At 41.7% G+C, this 23,100-nt stretch overlaps 1 protein-coding gene and 1 long non-coding RNA gene across 3 annotated transcripts in view; one reads left to right on the forward strand and one right to left on the reverse strand.

Moving 5' to 3' along the window:
* The window catches only part of NKAIN3 (sodium/potassium transporting ATPase interacting 3), a 536,135-nt gene extending 525,585 nt beyond the window's left edge, over nucleotides 1-10,550 (reverse strand). For both annotated transcript variants that reach the window (XM_053661236.1, XM_053661235.1), the window contains exon 1: nucleotides 10,162-10,550. In XM_053661236.1, the coding sequence (XP_053517211.1) occupies nucleotides 10,162-10,215 (54 nt within the window). In that variant the 5' untranslated portion in view covers nucleotides 10,216-10,550. The remainder of the gene's footprint in view (nucleotides 1-10,161) is intronic.
* Nucleotides 10,551-13,919: 3,369 nt separating this feature from the next.
* On the forward strand, nucleotides 13,920-22,886 carry LOC128626761 (uncharacterized). Its single transcript, XR_008390827.1, has 3 exons — nucleotides 13,920-13,976; nucleotides 19,656-19,716; nucleotides 19,994-22,886. It is a non-coding gene; the product is annotated as an uncharacterized LOC128626761 (long non-coding RNA).
* Nucleotides 22,887-23,100: the final 214 nt, after the last annotated feature.

Here is a 23,100-nt window from a genome sequence, read left to right on the forward strand (position 1 = left end):
ATGACCTATTTCTGATATCATCTGACTTGCTGCTGCTATGTCGGTTTAAGTTATATCACATGAAAAGTTTCCCTTATAACACTGATCATGCCTTCTGGTTGTGAGTCCCCCTGTGGAGTCAGCCTCCAGTACCACTTTGGAGAAAAGTATGGTTACATAGCAGCCAACCCTCCACCAGCATCCTCCTGATGCTGCTGGGACTTCTCTATCACTTTGCCTTCACTTCGGGTCACAAGAAGCAGGTAGCCATTGCAGGAGATGCTTGTCCCAAATCTAAATTTCTGATGATCTCTTAATTAAATATAATGTAAGACAAATATTGGCTACAGAAATGTATTTCTATTTATAAATTTTTAAGTACCATTGTCCTAAGAACATTTTAAACCTTTCATTAGTAGAATGGCAATTAATCCACATTTCAAAATCAAATTAAATTTTATAATGGCTAAAAATATAAGAAATGCAAACTTTAGACATCTGTAAATATAATACCTGTTCAGCTTTGGTATGGTCCTCTAAAATATGAAAATATTATTTCCTCAATTTAATGGGACAGAAATAAAGCATCTCAAATGAGAATCCATGCGTATTTTTCAACTATCAAACCAGTTTCTCACCAATAAAAAAAATACACTACAAAAATCAATGGTCTGTACTTTGTGTTGTCCTGAAAGAAAATCGAGACATTACTTTTATCTTCAAACTCCTCAGAACCTCTGCCCTCCCATAAAAGCATCATCAGTAGTGGAGTTAATAAGTACATATAATGACAGTTTTGGACTAGTCAAACAAACATATTAATAATAGATGGCCAACACTCCTCTGTATAATGTGGCCTGTGAAATGTTTGAAAATGTTACATCTCCTCCTTGTGAAATGCTTCCAGAGAACCATGTGTGAAAGACAGAACCCTGAAGATGATGCCCTCTGTGTACATCCAACCACAACTCCCCCTCAGAAGCAAAGACTGCTGGGAGATCCCTGCAGGCTTCCTAATGGTTCAGAGGCTTCACCTAATGCTTTCCTTTAATTGGCCCTGAATTTAGAACGCTCAGTCAATGGTACGGCTGCCACATTCAGATCTTTAACAATCATGCACTCTGAGGCCAATGTAGAGTTTCCCATCAGACAGCAAAAAGAATTTGAGGTTTAAACTCTTATGGAAAGAGAGGATAGTTGTGAGCAGAGGCCCCGATGGTATTAGAAGATTGTATTTGGACAACGAAAGCATTGTCAGAAGTGGTTCATCTGCTGGAGAAAATAGAGCATACAATAATTGCAGAATATTTGGTCTGCAGAATGCTTGCATTTCATTCTTTTGTTTCGGGGTAAGTTGGGGAGCCTCCTGAGAGACCGAAAATGGATATCAATCATGAGGAAAGCTATCTTCTCCTAACAGAAATGGAAGGAAAAGGAGCTGTTTCAAGGGTTACAACATTTCTTCTTGTTACTCAAGTCATCTGGATCATAATTTTTAAATTGCACTTTATGTAGAGAAATTGCTGCTTAAATAATTACTCTTTCCAATTGGTTTGGCCTCAGCCCAGAGTGAAAAAACTCTCTTCTAATCCAGTCATGAGGTAGCATACACAAAATTCTGTTACCTGCATTTCTCCACTTCTGAAGGCTTAAGTCACATCGTAACATATGGCTTCAGTATACTGCTTAATTTTCCACATTTCAGTTTTCTCATCTGTAAATAGGAACATATTAACATCTGCCTCATGGAGATGTTATAAGAATGAAACAAGGGAACTGAGGTGCTATAGAACTTTATTGCATATTGTCACAAGGATTACATTTTAAATTCAGAAAATACATTTCATGAGGCGAGGATCTTTTAGTGTATTCTCGAATAAGTCACCTGCTCGTAGCTTCCTTAAAGATTGGATATTTAGTCTTTCAATATGGGACAATGGAAAATTGTAGCATGGAAGCCTAGAAGGACCAGCAGTGGTGTAGGAAAAGTGTTTTGATCTATTTGCCATTGATCACTTGCCATCCCTGTGGAAGGAGCTAATTAGGACCAATAATGTAGACAGGTGGAGGAGCTGGGCACTGGAAGAAGTCCTCGCCCATTCACGGGAATCAATCAACACCCATTAGGCAGAAATGACTTTCCCTCAGTGAAGGAGTCGAGAGTCTCGCCAATCACCTAGAAGTGAATCCTATGAACCACCATCAATTCTGGACCATTTAGTCACAAATCAGTTATCCACTACTATGTTCAGGAGAGTCTAAAGCTACTAAATAAAAGGAGTCAATGTTGGAACTTTGAATATAAAGGCTGATGCCTTGCCAGTAAATGGGTAATGACGGAGGGGTGGGAGAATGGCCTGATTCATGGTGTTAGTGTGTTCTCATGATGTAAATACCTCCACTCCAACGGAGTTTTAGCTACCTGTGTCATGTCACAAGATGCAGAGTTGGAAAGAGATGCTCAACAGTACAGTTACACATAATTTCCACCATACAGATACAACAATTACCAAATATCCCCTGGAACACAGATGAAGCACAGTGCAATGAGGTAACAATAACTAGGAAGGGTTGAGCTTCAGATATTTATTACCTTTGTTTTTAATTTAAAATGTATACAATTACTGTTTAGTACAGGCTGTGCTTAACAACTGGCTCACAGAGTTTCTGGAAATGTAACAGTGAAGTCTCCCCAGATTGTACGAGCAGGCTCCAGTATATCACGGCCTCCATCTGCTACTCATCATCCAGATGAAAGGCAAAGGCACAGAAGATCGGATAAAAATCAAAGCACGAGAAATTCTATTTAAACATGAGGGACTTTACTGACAGTGAAAACTCCAACTCTCAGAGATATTTAAGAGTCAACAGGAGCATCTTTTGTATTGAACATTCACACAGCCACGGCACTGAAGACAGGTCCAGGTAATCTCCTGAGGTCCCCTCAACCCTGAGCTATGTTACCTTTCATAAACTATAGTTTGAAAGCGCTCCCTTACCAAGAATCTATATTTTAAGTACGAGTTGATAAAGAACTGCCATCAATGAGAATTTTATATTATCTGCACTATGAACAGTCACAGCTAGTTACCAGGACAGGAAATATAACTGGAGCACAGAGCATTTCTCCTTGTCCTTTAATGAACTGAGCTAACCAGTCAACTTCACAGTCTGGGACTTCCCACACGCAAGCACTTATCAGACTACATATTAATCAATACCGAAGTATAACCATGTCTCAAATTACTGGAATAGAGAGAAACTGTCAGAAATATATTTACGACTTATCATCACATCCACTGAGCTCATATCTCTTACGAGAATGTGAGAGCTGAAATTCTATTCCAATACCTTGTTAATGAAGGAACTGGGCATCTACATGAAACCATTCGTAATGCAAATACCTATGGAGGGAGTAGAGAAAAGAAATTCAAACATGTAATTCTACTTAATAATTCAGGAATGCAATTAATCAGGAAAAACATTCTAAAGCGTGTTTCTGCATGCACAAAAGACCAACAAAAAAAAAACTAGGAAAAAAGAACAAAATCATTAACAACTGCCATGATCTTGCCCCTGCTTCTCTCAACAATGGACCACCTAACTTTTACAAGCAGAGCCCTTGTCAGTACCTCCAACCCCTACTGCCCACGAGCCTGCACCCGCGTCTCCCTTTCTCAATATGACAGGTACTTCTCTTCCAAATCAAGGAACTGGTGATTCTCTGGCCAAGTCAAAGAGAACAGCAATTGACTAATTCAAGTGTTTCACCTTCCCAAATTTGTGTCATTGAGTAAGACCCAATGCTCTCACCAGAACTTTTTGTACTATACCCATCTCAAAGTATCTATTTTCCAATATTTTACTTAGCTCAGAAATAAGAGTGTTGCTTTACAGGGCTTGGGGGCTATCCCCCACTTTATTTTAATAGCTTTGCAAAATATATCAAATTAAAAATGTAAATTTGATAGTTTGTGTTATGTGTCATTGGCTTGCACTTCCATTTAACTGGCATTTTGAATACCAATTATTGATGAAATCTTATCTTTTAGTTGAATGTTATATTCTGTTGTAACCTCATGACACATTACACGTATTAACACCAATTAGTGTTGATGGGAGTTAAAAGCATGCATTTTTGACTCACCTTAGAAAGCAGGTCCACGTTCACTTTATCCATTATAAAGTAGTCTCCTCAAAAACAATATTCAAAACACTGAGTCCTGTTTTTAGCACTGTTCTCATCTATCTTTACACGGTCTCTTGAGGTGACCTCATCCAGGGCTTTAAATACCAATATTGCTCATGATTCCCGATTCTGAATATTTAGTCCAGTTGTCCTCCGAGTTCCAAACTCATATACCTGACAGCTATTTGGTCTCACATATCAGAATCTTAAAGTGTCTAAAACAGAACTTTATGTCTCCAAACACTCTTGCTCCACCTCCACACCCACAAGACCAAATTTTCCCACTTTCAGTAAAAAGCACTACCATCACATTCTCTTATACGAGCTGTGTAGGTCAGCCCCTGAGCCGGTCCTAGGATTTCTGCTCCTAAATCCCGTCTCAGGTTTACCCTTCCCCCCTGCCTACTGTTATTATGTGTGTCTGACTCACATTATCTCTTGTTCATAGTAACAGAAGAGCATCCTGTCTCCATTTCCTCTGGTTTCCCCCTTTTCCCTTCTCATCTCGGCACAAGTCAGACAGCACCATAACTGTGTTTAAAATGCTCCAGTGGGTCCACTTTGCTCTCTGAAAAAATCGGTGTCGATGCACATGTCCAGCGCTGCCCCACTGCGTGTGCTCTCTTTCTCTCTCTCTGACTGTCCCCTAGCCACCCCAGACTCTTGTCACATCTTGAACATCCCAAGCTCTTTCCAAACTGTAAACTTTGTATACTTGGTTTCTCTTGCTTAGAATGGTTCCCTTCTCTTTTGCATGCTGACTCCTGGTCATCCTTTCAAACTAAGCTTCCAATTTCTAAGAAGTCTTCTTGACCACCCCATCTAAAAAGGGCCCTCCCGAGTTTTTTTAATGTGTTATACTTTCATCTCCTTAATAGCACTTAACAGTACTTGTAATTAGATAATCATTATTTACGTATTTATTGACAGCCCTTCTAGCCTCAGGTATAAACTGCATACATCAGAGCAGGTCTGCATCTGAGGAGTTCACACCTGTACATTCAGTGCTCAGGGAATCTATGAATATTTGATGATTTTTTAAACTTCAAGTGCAGGAATCATGGAACACAGTAAAGAGAACACAGACTCAAGATTTCAATGTCCATCCTGTTATAAATGAAGTCTCATTATTAGCCAGAATTTTAATTTCCCTAACCTTTTCAAAGTATTGTAAGATGAACCAGAGCTTTAAACATACTAAAGAATGTAAACTAAATAATTAAGAATTATATTGCACAGGAAAAGGATAGGAGCTATTAAAATTTAAAATGTGTTAAAGCAAAAGTAACAACAATATATCTACATAGTACAAGAAATGTATTTCAGTATTCACTGTCAGATAGTATGAAAGGTGAGAGGTGCCTTTCATAAAACTTAGTTGGAACACATGTCACTGTGACGACACCACCACCATCCCCACATGTCCCAACACACGTGGTCACAAGATGGTGTGAACAAGGTAGGGAGAGAAAGTTAAATCAAGTTGATGTTCACTGCAAGAAAAAAACATTCCTATTTTCTTTAATTTGAGAATATGTTCTTTCAAACAAAATCCTAGAGCCCATCAATGAGCTAAAAGCTGCTTGTTTTCTCTAACCCCTTTAAAGGTCCCTGTTACTGGAAAATGGAAAGTGGAAGTTTTTTTATTTTGTTTTAATAGAAACATGGCTGTGAGTGTTCCATGAAGTGATGCAAGATGAAACAAAGCCCCCCGGAAAAAATGACACCCAGGGACAAGTTTTTCTGAGTGTGTTCTAGAGTCTGACCTGTGTGGTGTCAAGAAGGTGCGGAAAGCTCTGTGAGGACAATCTCTAACGACCTCGTTGGATCCTTCACTGAGACCACTCTAAGAAAATGCCACTTAAATGACATTGGAGTAAATTTTCAACCTTAAAAACATGCAATTAAGACTCACTTAAATGTGGCAACTAAAACTAACTTACTAAAAGCAGATGATCAAGTGTTACTTTTTATTTCTAGATTAGACATATATGATAACTGAATGCACACACATTATTCAAAAATAAGTAAAACCAAAAGCATCCTTACAAAAATATATTTAAAAGTTCTCGGATGACTTGATGACTCTGTTACACAGTGATGAAATGCTTTTCAAAAAGACTGACTTTGCACAGTTTTCTGTGGGCACGCATTCATGTTTCCCACTTTTTCTTCAAACACCTAGCAGAATTAAGAACATGAGTGTAAGATCTGGGGGAAGCACACAAATTTGCATTAGGGTAGAAGCATAGAGAAAAAGTAGTGATGGGAGATGACCAGAGCAGTGGGATAAAGTATGTGGAAAGAAGACTGCAATTACGAATCATAGCTCATTCAAATACATTCCCCTAAAACTGGTGAGTCCTCTCCGGTTACATTCGCCAATCTGATGTTTTACTCCTGAGAGCGGTTTGGATAAAATACGAATGCGCTAATACGAACCTTTTGTCTGTTTCTTTAACTTTGAGAAGAAGCTAATATGTCATCTTCTAATGACCTATGCAGTCATTTCTTGTCATTAGCATGTATTGGCTTTGGCAAATGTGTTCTGTGAGTGCCATTCCTCTCTCAACACCCACACTTATTTACTGCCTCATAACCTCCTCCCTCCAATAGTTTGTGGGAGTGGAAAAAAAACATGAAAGGGGGAAAAAGACAGCTGGTTTCCACAGAAAGAACACTACATCTGCGAGCCCTACCCTGTGGCAAGCTAGAGCAGGCTCTACTGGCGCAGGGGGTCAGTTAAATGGGCAGGAATTTGCCAGCCAGTTGATAAACACATCCATTATTAAAAATTAAATATTATAAAATTAAATATCAGTAAATCATATTAAAGACAGAGGTACTAAATATTTAAAACACATCCCTTCCTACTCGTTTTACTGTGCTTTACTTTATGCTTTTGAGGTTATTTGTGCCTATTTTATCTGTTTAACAAAAATAGTACTTCAGCTTGGCCAGCATGGGAGTATTTACACCAAAGAAATGGGCAAATGCTAAAAATCCACGTGTAACAGTGTTTTGTTGATAGTCTAGGGTTAAGAAAGCAATGGAGAATCTTTTTTCTAATAATGCTTATTAAACCTAAATGTGTCATGCCATTACTGTCGGTAGCACACAAAAACTGACAATGATTTTCCAGTATTTGAAAACTTACTCGAGTCAGCTAAGAATCTGCTCAGGTGCAGGAGAAGGTTGTGGGGGGGGGCATGACCTCCTGCTGACCCTTGAGCAGCACCAGGACAATCAGAGGCTCCTCACCCTCTCATGCCCTGGGAATGTACATTCTGTCCACTGTGTTCACAGTAGGAGCCATTTCAAGGACAAAGCCTTGAGAGCCCCCTGTGTTGTTGAGACCATCTGGATGCTATGTGTGACTGAAACCCATTAAGGCCTTTACACAAACTTTAAAGATTCTGGCAGGGGAAGGAAGGCACAGAAATGAACTCATCTTGCAGCTGCCCAAGACACAGCATCCATGGAAGTCCCCTTGCTAACGGAACCTGCCCCTGCCAATCTGAGTGGTCTGCTTCTTTCTTCAGTGTCACCTTGCCCCCTGTGAAGACGGCCAGTTTCAAACTGCACCAGGGGAAGTTTCCCTGGTTGCAAACCATCACCATGTCATTGGTAGAGAGAAGTTCCAATGTTGGCTTCCTTGTTACTCCTCAGAGTAAATACACATATTAATCAGCATTCATGTCAGTACTAGGGAACCAAGAGCTCATCAAATTCAACAAAATGGTTCTGCCAGAATTAACTGGCTATACTGAATTTACAATTAAGAGTATTATATATTTTATCATTACTATTCATCAAATGAGTGCTACACATCCTATGTACTACACAGTAATGTAATACACACATACATGTTTTGTTTGATTTCCAATTATTAAGTGTTTACTGTCTCTACCATACAAAAACCATTGATCTGGAAAAGTTTTTAACTATGAGTATCACCTTCCCCATCTGCCAACTAGTGAAATGGGGGCCCTTCCTCAGATGATAATTTTAAGAGTAAAATAAAATAGTGTGTATGCAAAAACCTTATATGGGTTGCAAATGTTAATTATTATCATCAATTCAGCAAACATGTTTCACCTCCTAATGTGAGTTCTCCTAGGGACTTGCAGGGTTTACAAAGATGAATACTGTTTGATCATTATCCTCAGGTTACTTACAGACTAGTGATGAGAGACACCTGTATATAACAAAATAATTTGAGGGGGTGAAGTGTGTTCAAGCAGAGGAAAAAGCAAAGTGCTATGCGATTTAAGAAAAAGACATGATTGATTTTTGCCTTGAGCACCAGGGAAGATTTCATAGATAAAGTGGAATTTTGAAATAAGCTTTGAAGAGTAAGATGCATTTGTAGCAACTGGGAAGGTGTATGGGGAAGGAAAGGGGCATTTCAGGATGAAAGAGTAAACACCAAACACAGCATCATCACAAATATTACAATACCCACTGAGGAAATCATGAATGGGTTGATAAATCCCCTATATCAAAAACCCTTACCATCCATGTAAAATGGAAAGAATTATGTTACTATAGATCATACAAGCCAATGTGTCTATCTATATAATCTTGCATATATCAAGGTTGACTATTACATTTTTACAACTTATGAGCCATGTCCATTTCTCATAACTAAAGTAAAAATTATCCTCTGGGCTTTTTTTTTTAAGAAAAGATGTTCAGGTAAATTTTAAATTATTTTTCAAGAAAATGCTATAAAATATGTCCTATTTAACAGGACAGAAGGAACTGTCCCTTTGATTTAAAGAAAAGTAGCCACTGATTTCGAGTCTATAAATACATAAATTATGTACTTATTAAGTGAACATTGAAGACCACATCTAATTTGAGGTTTTTATGGGAGAGTGGAACATTGAGGCCAGGGAAAGCTGGAACCTTTTACAACATCCATGGGAACAAGGACTAACTATTAAAGGAAGAGTATAATTTTAACCTTCATTTAATGAGTCTCGCAGGGGTTGACATTCCTGATTAAACTTCACTGAAAAGCATTTCCCTCTTGCTAGTCAAAATACACTAGTTAATGTTTGTGACTTTAAAAAGCAAACAACACTTTGACGAAAGCTTGGCAGAGCATCTACAGAGTCGGTCTTAAGTTTAATACACGGAAAACGTCTATTAATCTCTCATACACAAAACTCTGACACAAAAGGTCTGTGGCCTTGACCTGAAGTGACAACGCAATAGACCCCAGGGCCAGTCTAGGTCCCACTAGGACATATGTTAAGAAAAGCATTTGCTTCATACTGAAAGCCCTTTTACTCTCCCGCACACCACCCGAGCCTTTCAGTCTATTCTCTCCCTAGTGACAGCTGTCAGTCTGTCGCAATCTGAACACGCATCATTTCAACAAAATCTAAAGCGAATTTGTAAGGGCAAGGGTTGAAATACTTTTTTAAAAAACGCACCGCCAGACCTCGGTTCTTGGAGATCAAAGAGTCCTCAAGCACCACTTTCCAACCTGATAAAGGTAAGAACGACCTCACTGTGAACTAAGAGTTGAAGCTGCTCCTGTATCTTCAGAACCTGGACATTCCCAGGCACCTTCCCGTGCAACAACGTTACTGGGAATACCCGAATAAAAAAGAGCCCACGAGTCCCCGTGAAACTTCAGCTGGGATGTAGTGTGTGCTAACGCCAGTTTTGCAACCCAGGAGCGGGTAAAGCGCTCAAACCCTGGCGGCTGGGCAGCAGCCACAGGACCTCGTGGCGACACCCGGCGGGGGCGCGATGAACCCCAACGCGCGAGACCAAAAGGGCAACCGCGCCCTCCCTCAGGGCAGGAGTGACCCGGTGAGTGCCCGCGGCCGGAGGGCAGTGTGAGTCCGAGCTACAGGGAGGCTAGGAGATGGCAGGAGCGCCAGCCCCGCGCCCGGAGCAGCGGCTCCGCGGAAGGAGCCGGAGAGGCCGGTCCCAGGGCCGGGACGGTCAGGGGTTAGGGCTCGAGTGGCACTCACCAGCTGCAACGCGCAGAGGCAGATGAGTGAGCAGCGCCCGGTGCAGCAGCCCATGTTGCCCGCGGCGACCAAGCGGCGCGCGCGGCCAGAGATCCGCGTCTTCCGGCGCCGCCGACTCCAGAGCAGCCCCCACCCGGGGCTCGCCGGCCCGGCCCAGGCTCGCCCTCCCCGCGGACGCCGCTTTCCTCGCTCGGGTCTGCACTCGGCTCGCCGCCTTTGTTAGTTTCCCGGGCGGACAGAGGTCAGTACGGCGCGCACAACGCGAGCGTCTGGCGGAGGTTCCTGCCTCCCACGGTGCGGGTCCGCTTCTTGGGGAGGGGGAGCCGAGCCGGTAGGGCGGGGGGCGGAAGGGAGGCTACAGATGGTGAGTGGGTGGAAGTCTGTTTAGGGGAGGGGAGTATGTAGGAGGTGGGCGTCTGAAAAGTGGAGTGGGCTGTCTGCGTAGAGGGGGGAGCGAGAGAGTGAGAGAGAGAGAGAGAGTGTGTGTGTGTGTTATGAATGAAAGGGAGTGCCGCTGAGAAGGATGGCCTGTGTCCTAAGAGTCTTTGAAGAGAGAGAATGAAGGGATTAAGAAGAAGGAGGAAAAACTCGTAGACAGAGACCGCAGTACGGTGATCACCAGAGGGAAAGGGGGTGGGGGTAGGTAGAAGAGGGTGAAGGGGGGATAAATGGTAATGGAAGGAGACTTTACTTAAGGCAGTGAACACACAATAGAATATACAGATGATGTATTATAGAATTGTACACCTGAACATATATGACTTTATTAACCAATGTCACCCTAATAAATTCAATATATTTAAAAAAAGTGAATATGAATGAGAGTGAAGTAGGGTGTCTGGTGGTGATGGAAACCATCAGCGGTCCACGTAACTGGGGAGACCCCGGCTGCGCTTTCTCGCTTGGCGTGTTTGGGTGTCGGGATGGTGATCAGAGGAGTGTGTAAAGGAGGGGAAGGGATTTTGGTGAGCTGCCCGGTTGCTAGAGAGGGAGGGAGTTTAGATGGCTTGGTGTCCGGAACGTAGGGCCCAGAGGCGAGCAGCTCGGGGCGGGTGAACACCCTGGAGCGCCGGTGGGGCGCAGGCGGAGCTCCAGCACCCCAAGGCTGCTAGCGGGGGCGGCCGCAGAGGGACTGCGGGCGCTAGGCAGGCGAGTCCGCTCCGCCCGGCGCCGGGCGCTCAGCTCTGGGGATTCGCGGACGAGGCCTCTCCTACCACAGTCTGTTTGTTGCCCAAGGACGTCCCGGGTGGAGACTGGGAGGGAAAGTTGGATTTGGACCCAAGTGGTTTGGAGAGAGGCACGCGGCGTTGTTAGGCGCCGGGTCGGAGTGTGGCCGGAAAAATAAACAGGAACGGCCAGCGGAACCTTTTGAAATTGACATCAAGCGTGAAAGAAGAAAAGCCGAGAAAGAAGAGGATTCGGGCCTTTTTTTTACGAATTGAAATTTTGTCCCGGGGTGAGGATAAATATGATTTCTTCCCAGGGAGAATCAAGTTGTTTGAAAAGAGCATGAAGATGAGAAAACCTGGTCCGGGATAGTAAAGAACTGGGCGTAGGAAGTCTGCAGGCAACGAGGACATTTCATCAGGGCTCAGCGTCAGACTGCCTGGGTTCCATTGTCGTACTAGGTGGAACTAAGCAAGTAGCTCCAGCACGCCAGAAGAGCAGGGACAAGCCTCCTGGCCATTTGTCTCAAAAGAGGCTTCTTCATAACTTGGCACAGAAACCCCGTTTCTAACCCACTGCTGCCCTCCTGGGTCCTTAGTGGTAGGTTCGTAAGTAAAGCAAGAGATTTTTACCTTACCTTTAAAACATTCTCTCTATACCTGGAAACTCTGCTCAAACCATCCTTTAGGAATTCAAGGGAGTTCTGTTTTTATTTTATTTTATTTTATTTTATTTTATTTTATTTTATTTTATTTTATTTTATTTTATTTTATTTTATTTTATTTTATTTTTGCAATTAACTGGCTGTTTCTGAACTATGTCTTCGGGATTCATGCTTATAACTTAAAAGAGAGTTCTCAGGAAAACCGTTGCATGATGTATTTGAAACCTTAGTAGAGACACACAAATAATCGCAGGCCTTGGGTCAATAAAAAGTTCAAGAACATTCATTGTTTTGGTTCCTCCTCTGTCCATTACTTTGGAGAAAGGGGGAAAAAAAAGAGTCAGAAGCTTTTTTTTTTAACCCAGTCTTTAAAGACTCAATGACCAAGGATCATGAGGGCATGCTTCTTTTACACTGAGAACATAACCATCACCGTCCGTGGTGGATGAACACAATTGGAAAACATGGACCCTGGCAAATAAATAACTTAGCATAGAGAAAAGAACAGTGAAGAAAGTTTGAGGCTATAGGCCCCTCTGAAAGCTGAAGAGTGAGGAGACATGAGCAAGACTTATCTACAGCTTCTGGAAATTAGTGCAGCCTGTTCATCTCCAGAGATGGTACTGAGTTACGATAATGAACATAATGATCCTTCCTTCCCTCTACATTATATGTGTTTACCCCAATACATCCCAATACATGTTTTCTTTTATCGTCTTATTTATTTATTTAAGAAATACCAAATTTTGCAGCTAACATGTATTGGGTCCTTGCCAGACACCAGTCTAAGTGTTTTATGTATATTCACTTCATTTAATCCTACAACAGCCAGGAAGCTGGGTGCTGTGAGCATCCCCAGTGAAAATGGACAAATGGAAACAGGGATTTCATGGCTATTAAGTGGGTGGAGAGAAATGCAAAGCCAGGTGATCTGATTTAAGATCTCCTGGATTGAGGCATTTATTGTGCTGCCTCTGCAATTTAGGATACCAGTAACACCTAAGCTCCACCTAACTGCTCCAGTGGGAAGTGGGTAGCAGGTTGCCTTGATCCTTCCGCCAGAGTCCGTGCCACCCTGTGCTGTGGTTTCTGGGACTGAGGAAGGTCCTCCTGTGCCTTTCCTTCCCTTTCCCACTGCCCCCTCTACTGATATACTCAGACTGCAGTTTCTTTCCTGTATAATTTAAGTCAGTTGAAAATGCATTTAACTTCCAAAGGGAGGAAGAGGGAAGAAGCAGAGATAACACAATGCTAGTAACAACTCTGGACATTACAGGGAGCTATCTTTATTTGTTTCTACAATCTCTTATTCTCATTTTCTAAATCAAACTACGTCCTGAACTAAAAATCTTCATCCCTTCTTTGTTCCCTTCCTTCCTCCATATCTCCCTCAAACATTTCTTACTTGCTCCATTTCTTTATTATGTTTAGGGTTATGCTGGTTGCTAGGTTCGCGACAGTAAATAAATGACTCCTTCCTTTCTCTTCAAGGGCGTGGAGGTGGGAAGGGAGAGCAAACACATCAATGAAACAGAGCCCACTCTGAAAGAGTTTGGTACCAAGTATTGTCATTAATTTATCTTCTTGTGAGGATAAGGGAAAGTTTAAAAGAGGCTTATCTTTCTCAGGGAGAGAAACAGTGGAGGACTTCTTCCTTGAGGAGGAAGATTAGAAAATGACAGAAAGGGTGGGGTCAGGGAAGAGTTCGGAAAAGTTGTTGGAGGGAATAATAATCTAAGTAGAACAGCCAATCTGATGTATGGTGGGTCATGCCATTGCTAGACGTAGAATCTCAGAAAGTCACTTTACTTCCCTGTGAGGCTTTTTCCTAATTGAACTGAGTCTGATGATATGACTTTCTCCATGGGACTAACCCTAACATCTGTTCTTCATGCTTCACCTACGTGTGTTTTACACCCCCCCCCGCAGGTCTCGGCCTCATGCCTCGTGCCGTAGAGGCCTTCACTGACTTCCACGTCTGAGGGTGAGTCCAGGCACTGTGTTGCATTTACACTCAAAACATTGATTTGTCTGCTTTATAATTTGCTGTCTCCTTACTTAATATACTTATATTTCTTGAATGAAGATAGTGTGTGCATATTTTGGCATAATACTTCACACATAGTGTTGATATAAATGTATATACATATATGTAGCATATAGTAAGCATTAAACATATATGTATACACATGCACACAGACCCCAATGACATTCAAGTCCATGCTTTATTCCTTCTATCTTTTTAATTTATCCATTTCTTGGTAAAATGCCTTTTGAGAAACTCCAATTCTGTCTTCCTTGAAGTTGAGCAAGAAGCAAATTATCAATACCAGCGAGATTCAACCTTTTTTATCTCATGGCATACATAAACTAATTACTAAAATTATGTGGCATACCAAAAACATATTATATATTCAGCTGATCTGACAGAAAATATAGGTATCATTTTGACTGACTTATAAAAAATAGTAATAATAGTACTTACCTATTCTTTTTGCTCCAAAGTGACTTTTTAAAAAATCAGGTGCCCATACTAGTATGTAAGAATTTCTGGTACCAAGAGCTAACCAATCAAATGCAACTTTATTATCAGATGTGACCAATAAGTCCCAGCTGGTGTGGCTCAGTGGCTTGAGCACTGGCCTGTGAACCAAAGATGGCTGGTTTGATTCCCAGTCAGGGCACATGCCTGGGTTGCAGGCCAGGTTCCCAGTAGGGAGTGTACGGGAGCAAATCACACATTGATGTTTCTCACTCCCTATTTCTATCTCCCTTCTACTCTATCTAAAAATAAATAGGTAAAAAATGTAAAAAATAGACATGACCAATAAGATGCAACTCGATGATATGACATATTTATGGTTCAGGACCTGGCATTCACACTGGATGATTATTATTGTGTTGGCTGTTGCCATTTTTTAACTTGCCAATCTAAGGGGAAAAAGATTGGTGCTTCTGACTAAATAGTCAGGTTTTCCATGTTTTATAAACTCTTGCAGCAGGGTGGTTGAAAATCACTGACCTATATATCCCAAGACTAAGAGTAACTAGGTGGAAGAGAGCACACCTAGAGTCCAGACCTGGAACTGCAGATTTTTAGATTCCACAGGACTTCCGACACTAGGATTTGAGACCACAGCTTGACGGAATCAAAGTTCCTCCTTAATTAAGTCACAGTTGTTTCCTTTTAAACCTTCCATTTTGGCATTTTTGTTCGAATGAAATAGGGTACAATCTGATCAAGTATCTTTCTATCACCATTGAGGAAATTTCCTAAACGCACCACTAAGTAAGTACTTTTTCTCTGGTGCTGCCTTCTTGGAGTAAGCAAATTCTAATCTAATCCTCTAACCTCCTTCTACAACTGGTTTAACTTCATGATTCTCTGACAAACCTTGGGAAACAGTGTGGCGGCCCAGTTGGAGCGAAGATGAGGTTCACACCGGAGCAAGGCTCGGAGACACCCCTGTGGAGAGGCGGACACGTGGTGGGAAGGCTGCAGTGCATGCGTGTGCTGCCCAGTGCCTGCTGAGATCACGCTGCTGGTTAGAACCGACTCGCTTGCTATGCCCAGCAACAGATGTCCCAGAATGTTGGGGACCTGGGGAGGAGATGGCCATTATAACTCAATATTTTCTCACTCCATGAGACATACTTCCCGCTACTATAAGCACTTTACATCATAACATTTAAAAGTGACCCCCCCCACCCAGAGGGTTGTTTTATTGGGAGGTAAAGTGAGAAAGAAGTAGGCGATGGATGTGTGGTATGGGAGGGATTTTAAGGACACTGGAAAGCCCAGTGGATGTCACAATTATAAAAAAGAGAAAGAATGTGAAAATTTCTTTGGTATATTTTGTTTCAAGAAATGGTAGTAATAACTAGTTTTAAAACTTAAAAAAGCACCATCTTTTTTGTTCCTGTTTGGGTTAACAATAAGGCTCAATTGTATTACCTATCATACTCTTCAGTGGTCTAATAACTCTTGTTACTATTATCATAATTATTATTATAATGATATGCTTTTGGAGTTTTTCTAGTGTCATGTACTGAGCAGCCCCAACTGAGCCAGACAAGCTCAGGCACTTCTTACCACAAAATGCATTGCCATTGGAGATTTCTCCACAAGAAGCCTCGCTGCATACCACCTACATCAGAGTCCTTATATTACAGACACACACGTGTCCTTCCCGCCATTCATTCGCTCCCCTGCCCTCTGCTTTTCTCAACAGTCCAGGGATCAGATCAGACTCCTCTGCCTCACAGCTTAATCAGACCCCTAACGACTGGCCATAATGAACAAAGAGAAAAGGTAGCATGGCCGAAAGTGAGAAGGAAAACATTAATACGAAGTCTTAGTGAATCCTGAGGCCACCAGCGTGGCTTCTGCATCCATATATCTATGTACCTGTCTACTAAATTTCATGAAGTGTTCCAAGGTAAAGAGAAGGTACTTTCCTTTTATCCCCCATTTTTAAACCAAAAAAAGTCTTTTAAAGTTTTTATCCATTAGAGTACCATTAATAGAACATCTCTTTAGATGATGTACCTTTGCATTAGATTTCCTCATATCTGTGTGGTTCTAGGATCAGTCCTAAATTTCTATGTAATGCTCACGTAAGACTTAATATATGGAAGGTTTATGGGATTTCTGTAATTCACTTTGGCACCTTTCTTAATCTAAGTTCATTTTAAAATAAGTAGTTAAAAATAATGTATGCAGTACTGACCAGGCTGCCACAGGAAATGTAAAACCTAACATAAAGTACATTAGCTCAGGATAATATGGAGCAAACTACTTTTTAGTCATATGTGAATGATAGATACTTTTTATTTCCCAGTGGTATTTTAGTATGCAGAGAAAATCCTCCCAATTTATACCATTGCACATAAATATTTTATTTTTAAAATCAGTGACACAAACTTACATTTCACCGTGAACACGCCACTGCTTTTCCTATGCATTTATTCCAGAAATCTAAAGAAATTTAAACAACCATTAAAGATAGTACAACCATATAATTTCCCTTTATATTTTTGAATGGGAAAATAAGAAAATGAAACTGCTAGTGAGAGAAGAGGCGCAGTCATTTGTAAACATCACTGTGATATCTTGAGGCAGTCTTAGAAATTAGAAGCAGCAGTCGAGGCCAAAAGCCATAGATTCCCCGTGCATTTAGTAGATCCCACATGTGCCCTCTGTAAGGCCATGGTCTCACCTGAAAAGATGCAGCTCACACAGGAAAGCACGTTGGGGCCATGCAGCACCCTTTCCCCTTGGGTTGGCTGCATGGTTTCCACAGGGTGCATGTACTGAACAGTGGTAGGGAACTGACAGGCTCTGAGTACAGTGGTAAACACAGCTCACTTTTTAATACATCACATTTAAAAAGAAGTTCATTAAAATAGAAAGTAAAAGGCACAGAAGGCCAATTTCTTTTTATAAACAACATGGAGTACACAAACAGGTCCTCAGGTTTGTACCCAAACCGCTGGTGGTAAGACCAAGTGGGAAACACACAGGAGTAATTTTCCCAGCGGCGCAACCAGTCTGGGGAAAGCCGTGTTAAGAGAGCATCCAACAGAGTTTGGAGTCGAGGGTCTGGCTGTCCCACTCACATCCCTTTGTCTGCATCATTTCATTGCATGGGGGTCCACCTTCTCCTGGCAGCACCTCTCTCTGTCTTACATGCAGGCCAGGCTGCAGTTCTGGAGAATTAACCACATCCCAAGAGCAACTGGAATCCCAAACAAAAGGAGTTGCTATACAAACACCTGAGCAGCCTGGCCCCAGAGAAGATGACTCGGGTGCATATTCCATATCATTTTCAGAGTTCCCCAGCTGGGGTGGTCCACCGGGGTAATTTGTTTCATGATCCACCTTTTACTGGCCCTCCTCCTCCTTGGTTTCAAGTCCACACTCCTTGACTGTGGTTTCCAGGGATCATCTCTCAAACTGCTTACTCCAATTCCTATCTCAGGGTCTGCTTGCATGAAAGCCCCAACTAGTCATGGTTATTCTCGCCTGGTCTTCCATTCTTGACACCAGCATCTTTTTAAAAAAAATAATTTTATTTAGTTATTTTTCAAGTACAGTTTTTTTGTCTATTTCTCCCATCCCAGCCCCCCCCCCCACCCTGTGCTCCCCACCTCCCTCCCATTTCCGCCCCCCTTAGTTCTGGTCCTTGTGTCCTTCATATTTGTTCCTCCAAATCCCTCCCCTGCTTCCCCCTTAAATTCCTGTCCCTCTCCCCTGTAGTCACTGTCCCCTTGTTCTCTATTTCAGGGTCTTTGTTTTTTTCCCTGCTTGCTTGTTTGTTTTGTTGTTTAGCTTCCTGTTAAAGGTGAGATCATATGGTATTTGTCTTTCAACACCTGGCCTATTTCACTCAGCATAATGCTTTCCAGTTCCATCCCTGTTGTTGCAAAGGGTAGTATCTCCTTCTCTCTCTCTGCTGCATAGAATTCCATTGTATATATGTACCACAATTTTTTGATCCATTCATTTACTGACAGGCACCTAGGTTGCTTCCAACTCTTGGCTATTGTAAATTGTGCTACTATGAACATTGTGGTGCACAGATTCTTTGAAATTGATGTTTTAGGATTCTTGGGATATAATCCCAGCAGTGGAATTGCTGGGTCAAAAGGCAGGTCCATTTTTATTTTTCTGAGAAAATTCCATACTGTTTTCCATAATGGTTGTACCACTCTGCAATCCCACCAACAGTGAACTAAGGACCCCTTTTCCCCACAACCTCTCCAACATTTGTTGTTTGTTGCTTTGTTTATGGTAGCCATCCTGACTGGTGTAAAGCGGTATCTCATTGTGGTTTTAATTTGCATCTCTCTGATAGCTAACGATATTGAGCATCTCTTCATGTGTCTCTGGATCCTCTGTATGTCCTCCTTGGAGAAGTGTCTGTTCAAGTCCTTCGCCCATTTTTTAATTGAGTTAGATATCTTCTTAGAGTGTAGTCATGTAAGTTCTTTGTATATTTTGGAGATTAAACCTTTGTCTGAGGTATCATTGGCAAATATGTTTTCCCATACAGTTGGTTGTCTTTTTAATTTAATACTGTTTTATTTAGCCACACAGAGGCTTTTTATTTTGATGAGATTCCATTCTTTCCTTTATATCCCTTGCTCTAGGGGACATATCAGTAAAAATGTTGCTGTGTGAAATATCTGAGATTTTCTTGCCGATGTTCTCCTCTAGGACTTTAATGGTGTCACGGCTTATATTTGAGTCTTTTATCCACCTTGAATTTATTTTGGTGTATGGTGTAAGTTGGTGCTTGAGTTTCATTTTTTTTGCATGTAGCTGTTCAGTTATGACACCAGCATCTCGAGTAAATAATCAGTAGGATTTTATCCCATTTTTTATGAATTAAAGCAACTTGAAGGAGTCCTTAAATCCAGATTTCATAAAGATCACAAAAAGATGAGTGGATATGGCTTAGCCCACAACATAGGATCAAAACTGCATGTGATCCTGGTCACTAACCCAAACACTACAATACACCACATATTAGAGATTCCACACAGTCGGAAAGCTGATGTGAAATTTCCCATTTCCTGCTCACTAAAGACCAGGAACACTCCTGGGGAAAATTGACTACAAGAACTAACTGTTTTGATTGTGTCTGTCTTTCTCTTCCAGCATTGACAGATTCTGCCAAGCTTACTTGGACATATTCTGTATCATCATGGTCCCCAATGAGGTAGGCTTGCCCATACATCAACAGCCTTATTCTAATTGTATGTCAGATACTCTCAGTCTCTACTTATGAGTAGTTCAGAATCGATTATCAGTACAAAGCTATCCTTACATCCCCAAAACGTTGCTGCGGCCAAGGGTTTTCTCCAGCTAGCCTCTCATGAGCTCCTCGTATTACCAGTGAGAGCTTTTCTCTTTGTTTGCAGAGCTCAGTGCTCTCTCTGTGCGTCCTCATTTTGAAAAGGAAAGGGGAGCCCTCATGTGTCTACTCCCTTTGGCAGGAAGAACAACTTCCAGATGGTGTCTTCCTTTGAACTGCAAGCAGAAAGTGACACCTGTGATACTTGCTATCAAGTCAACCTGGAGGTTTTACTGCTTTACTATTTAATTCCAGTGAGGTAATGACACACTGATTAATGACTTGGATTTTCTTCCTTAACTGTCCTGGAATGACAGATACTTCCCAGGGTGAAAGGCATAGATAGAGGCCCGTCTCAGTTACAGTTAAACTTGAACCTGTGGGAACACATGTCAAAGCACATTAGAAACAAGAAAGCTACAAGGTCCTTCTGCCATTTATTCCTGCTACAAATGACTGCTTGGCAGACCATCCTCACAGCATAAACCACCCCTGAACATCAATGCTTGGCCCGGATTTATAGTTCTAAGTTGCAATTATATCTTTTAATTCACTTAGTTCTCAAAATAACCACAGAGGTACCTAGAATAAGTGACTCACTCAGCTAATCTGTGGCTGTTATCTCTTTTTCTGCCCCATAGCCAATGCTTAGCATCAACAAAACACATGCACCCTATACTAAGGCAAGTAGTAACTTGCCTTAACTAATTAGCTGCGGTAACAAACCAATCCTAAATCTTAGTGGCTTTACACAATAAAATTCATCTTTCCCTCACACAAACATTCCTCGTTGGGGGGAAAAGATTATCCACCGAGCACAATCATCTGCTGACTCAGCTCCTCCTTCCTCCCATTCAGTTAATTGAAGAGGAAAGGGTGAGAGAATTTAGCATGTAGGAGGTTTTTAATGGCCGGACTCAAACAGAGTACATCATTCTTGGCTTATTCACCAGTGCATACTCTCCCATATGGCCACACCCAACTGCTAGGGAAGCTGGAAGATGTGATCTAGCTCCAGGACCAAGAAGAAAAAGAAGAGGATTTGGATGGCACTCCGTAAGGTGTGATAGGCTGCTTCTCAACTCATTTCATCCTGTAATCCTCATGAGAATAATACCCTCTCTCCTCCGTGCACTTCCCTTCTCTAGAGAGTGTTCATCCATGCTGGTGGCTGAGCTCAGATGTTGCCTCCTCTGTTGACATGCTTATTCCCATCCTGAATTTGTGTAAGGTGCCCCTCTTTCTTGTTTGCTTCCCATTCTTAATTATCCTCTGTTACTGAATTACAGAAGCTCTACTAACACTTCTTATCTTTGAATAGTGCATAATAATGATAGAACATATTTGTTGAGCTACTAAACAATGGTCCCCACCTCTTCTGTTACATTCCCTGGTGGTACCAACATGCAATCCTCCAACAGGTGCTAGACTGACTCCATACGAATCACCTGCAGAGTCTGCTATACCTAGTCTAGTCCCTCAGTGCCAAGCCCAACGGATCAGGTCTCCTTCCTTCCCCCTCACAGCAGAGTGTGCAGCCCAACCTCACTGACATTAGGCTCAGTCAGTCATATGATGGGCTTTGACCAATGGAATGTGGGCAGAGGGTAGGTCGGTTTTAAGGGGTTTTAAGGGGCATCACATGTTTTTGTTCACCTTATGCTTCTACCATCTGCCATGAGAAGAGTGGCCCCAGGTGGTTGCTGTTCCTTCCTTGTATGCTAGAATGAGAGGCACGAGGAGCCAACCTGAACCCGGGCCTAGCCCTGCCCAGCTGAGTCACATCCAGCTTGTGCAGGTGAAGAAATTCAGCGAGAAATGAATGTAAGCCACTGAGCTTTTTAGCAGTGTCTCTTACACACCATTACTGAAACCAAAGCTGACTAATACACCTTCCCACCCTGATTCTTTTATAATTGGTCAGGATGGGACCTAGACATCGGTTTTTTTTTTTTTTTATGTTTAGCCACCTCAAAGGAAACTATGGTACACATTTGTCCCCTATTCAGTAGGGAGGAAACCTAATATCTAAGCCCCTGGAACAGAGCAGCCATTTCCCCAATCACATTCCAGGGCATATGACTTTAGATAGATTCCCAGCAGACCTCCAGTGGCAGCTCATCATGAGCCCTGCTGCAGGGAAATTGGGAGGCAGGAGAAGCCTGGACGTGACTACTGACGTCCCCTTTTGACCTCAAAGTGGGTGGCGGTGCTGTAAGAGCCTCTTTAGGATTCAAGTCGGTCTATTTTTTTCTTTCAACCAGAATTCATTGTTTTATCTCATTATTACTATTTAAAATGATCCACCTTACCCAATTTTATATGATCAGTTTTTCTCTCTAACCATTAGGTAATATAATTTGAAGGTAAAATAATTATATTCTGTATATAGTCTATAGGAATGAGAGACAAGGTTAACTTTGAATACTATGGTTAATGTTTCCTATGTCTAAAAGGATTTTTTTCCTACATGTCTGGCATGTAGGATGTTACCATTGGCTATTTTTAAAAAGATGTTAAAGTGCTTTAGGGAATGTATTGGCAAAAAATATTGCTACGTGGAATATCTGAGGTTTTACTGTGTATGTTTCCTTCTAGGAATTATATGGTTTCATGGCACACATTTAAGTCTTTTATCTGTTTTGAGTTTGTTTTTGTGTATGGTGTAAGTTGGTGGTCTAGTGTCAATTTTTGCATGTACCAGTCCAGTTCTTCTAACACCATTTATTGAAGAGATGGTCTTTGTTCCCTTGTATGCTCTTGCCAACCTTGTCAAATATCAACTGATTGTACAGGCATGGGCTTATCCTGCGCTTTCTGTTCTGTTTCATTGGTCTGTATGTCTGTTCTTATGCCAGAACCAGGCTGTCTTTATTACAGTGGCCTTGTAATATAGTTTGATGTCAGGAGTTGTGATACCTCCAGCTTTGTTCTTCTTTTGCAAGATTGCTGCGGCTTTTGGGGGCCTTTTTGGTTCCATATAAATTTTTGGAATATATGTTAACCATGGACATGGACAACAATATGGAGATTGACTTCGGGAGGGAAGAAGGTGGGGCTGGGTGGTGGAGGGGGAAGGGAGAAAAGGTGGGAATAACTGTAACAGGATAAACAATAAAAATAAATTAAAAAAAGAAAAGATGTTAAAGTGATTTTATATCTCTTTTTTAGCTCTAGTAATATCACCACATATTGTTTCTCCAGTTATGCAAGCTCTCTGTTCATGAATTAAGGATATGCAATAGGTGT

Source organism: Artibeus jamaicensis, unplaced genomic scaffold (genome assembly GCF_021234435.1).
Source record: "Artibeus jamaicensis isolate MK-2021 breed Jamaican fruit bat unplaced genomic scaffold, CSHL_Jam_final scaffold_916, whole genome shotgun sequence".
Classification (NCBI taxonomy): Eukaryota; Metazoa; Chordata; class Mammalia; order Chiroptera; family Phyllostomidae; genus Artibeus; species Artibeus jamaicensis.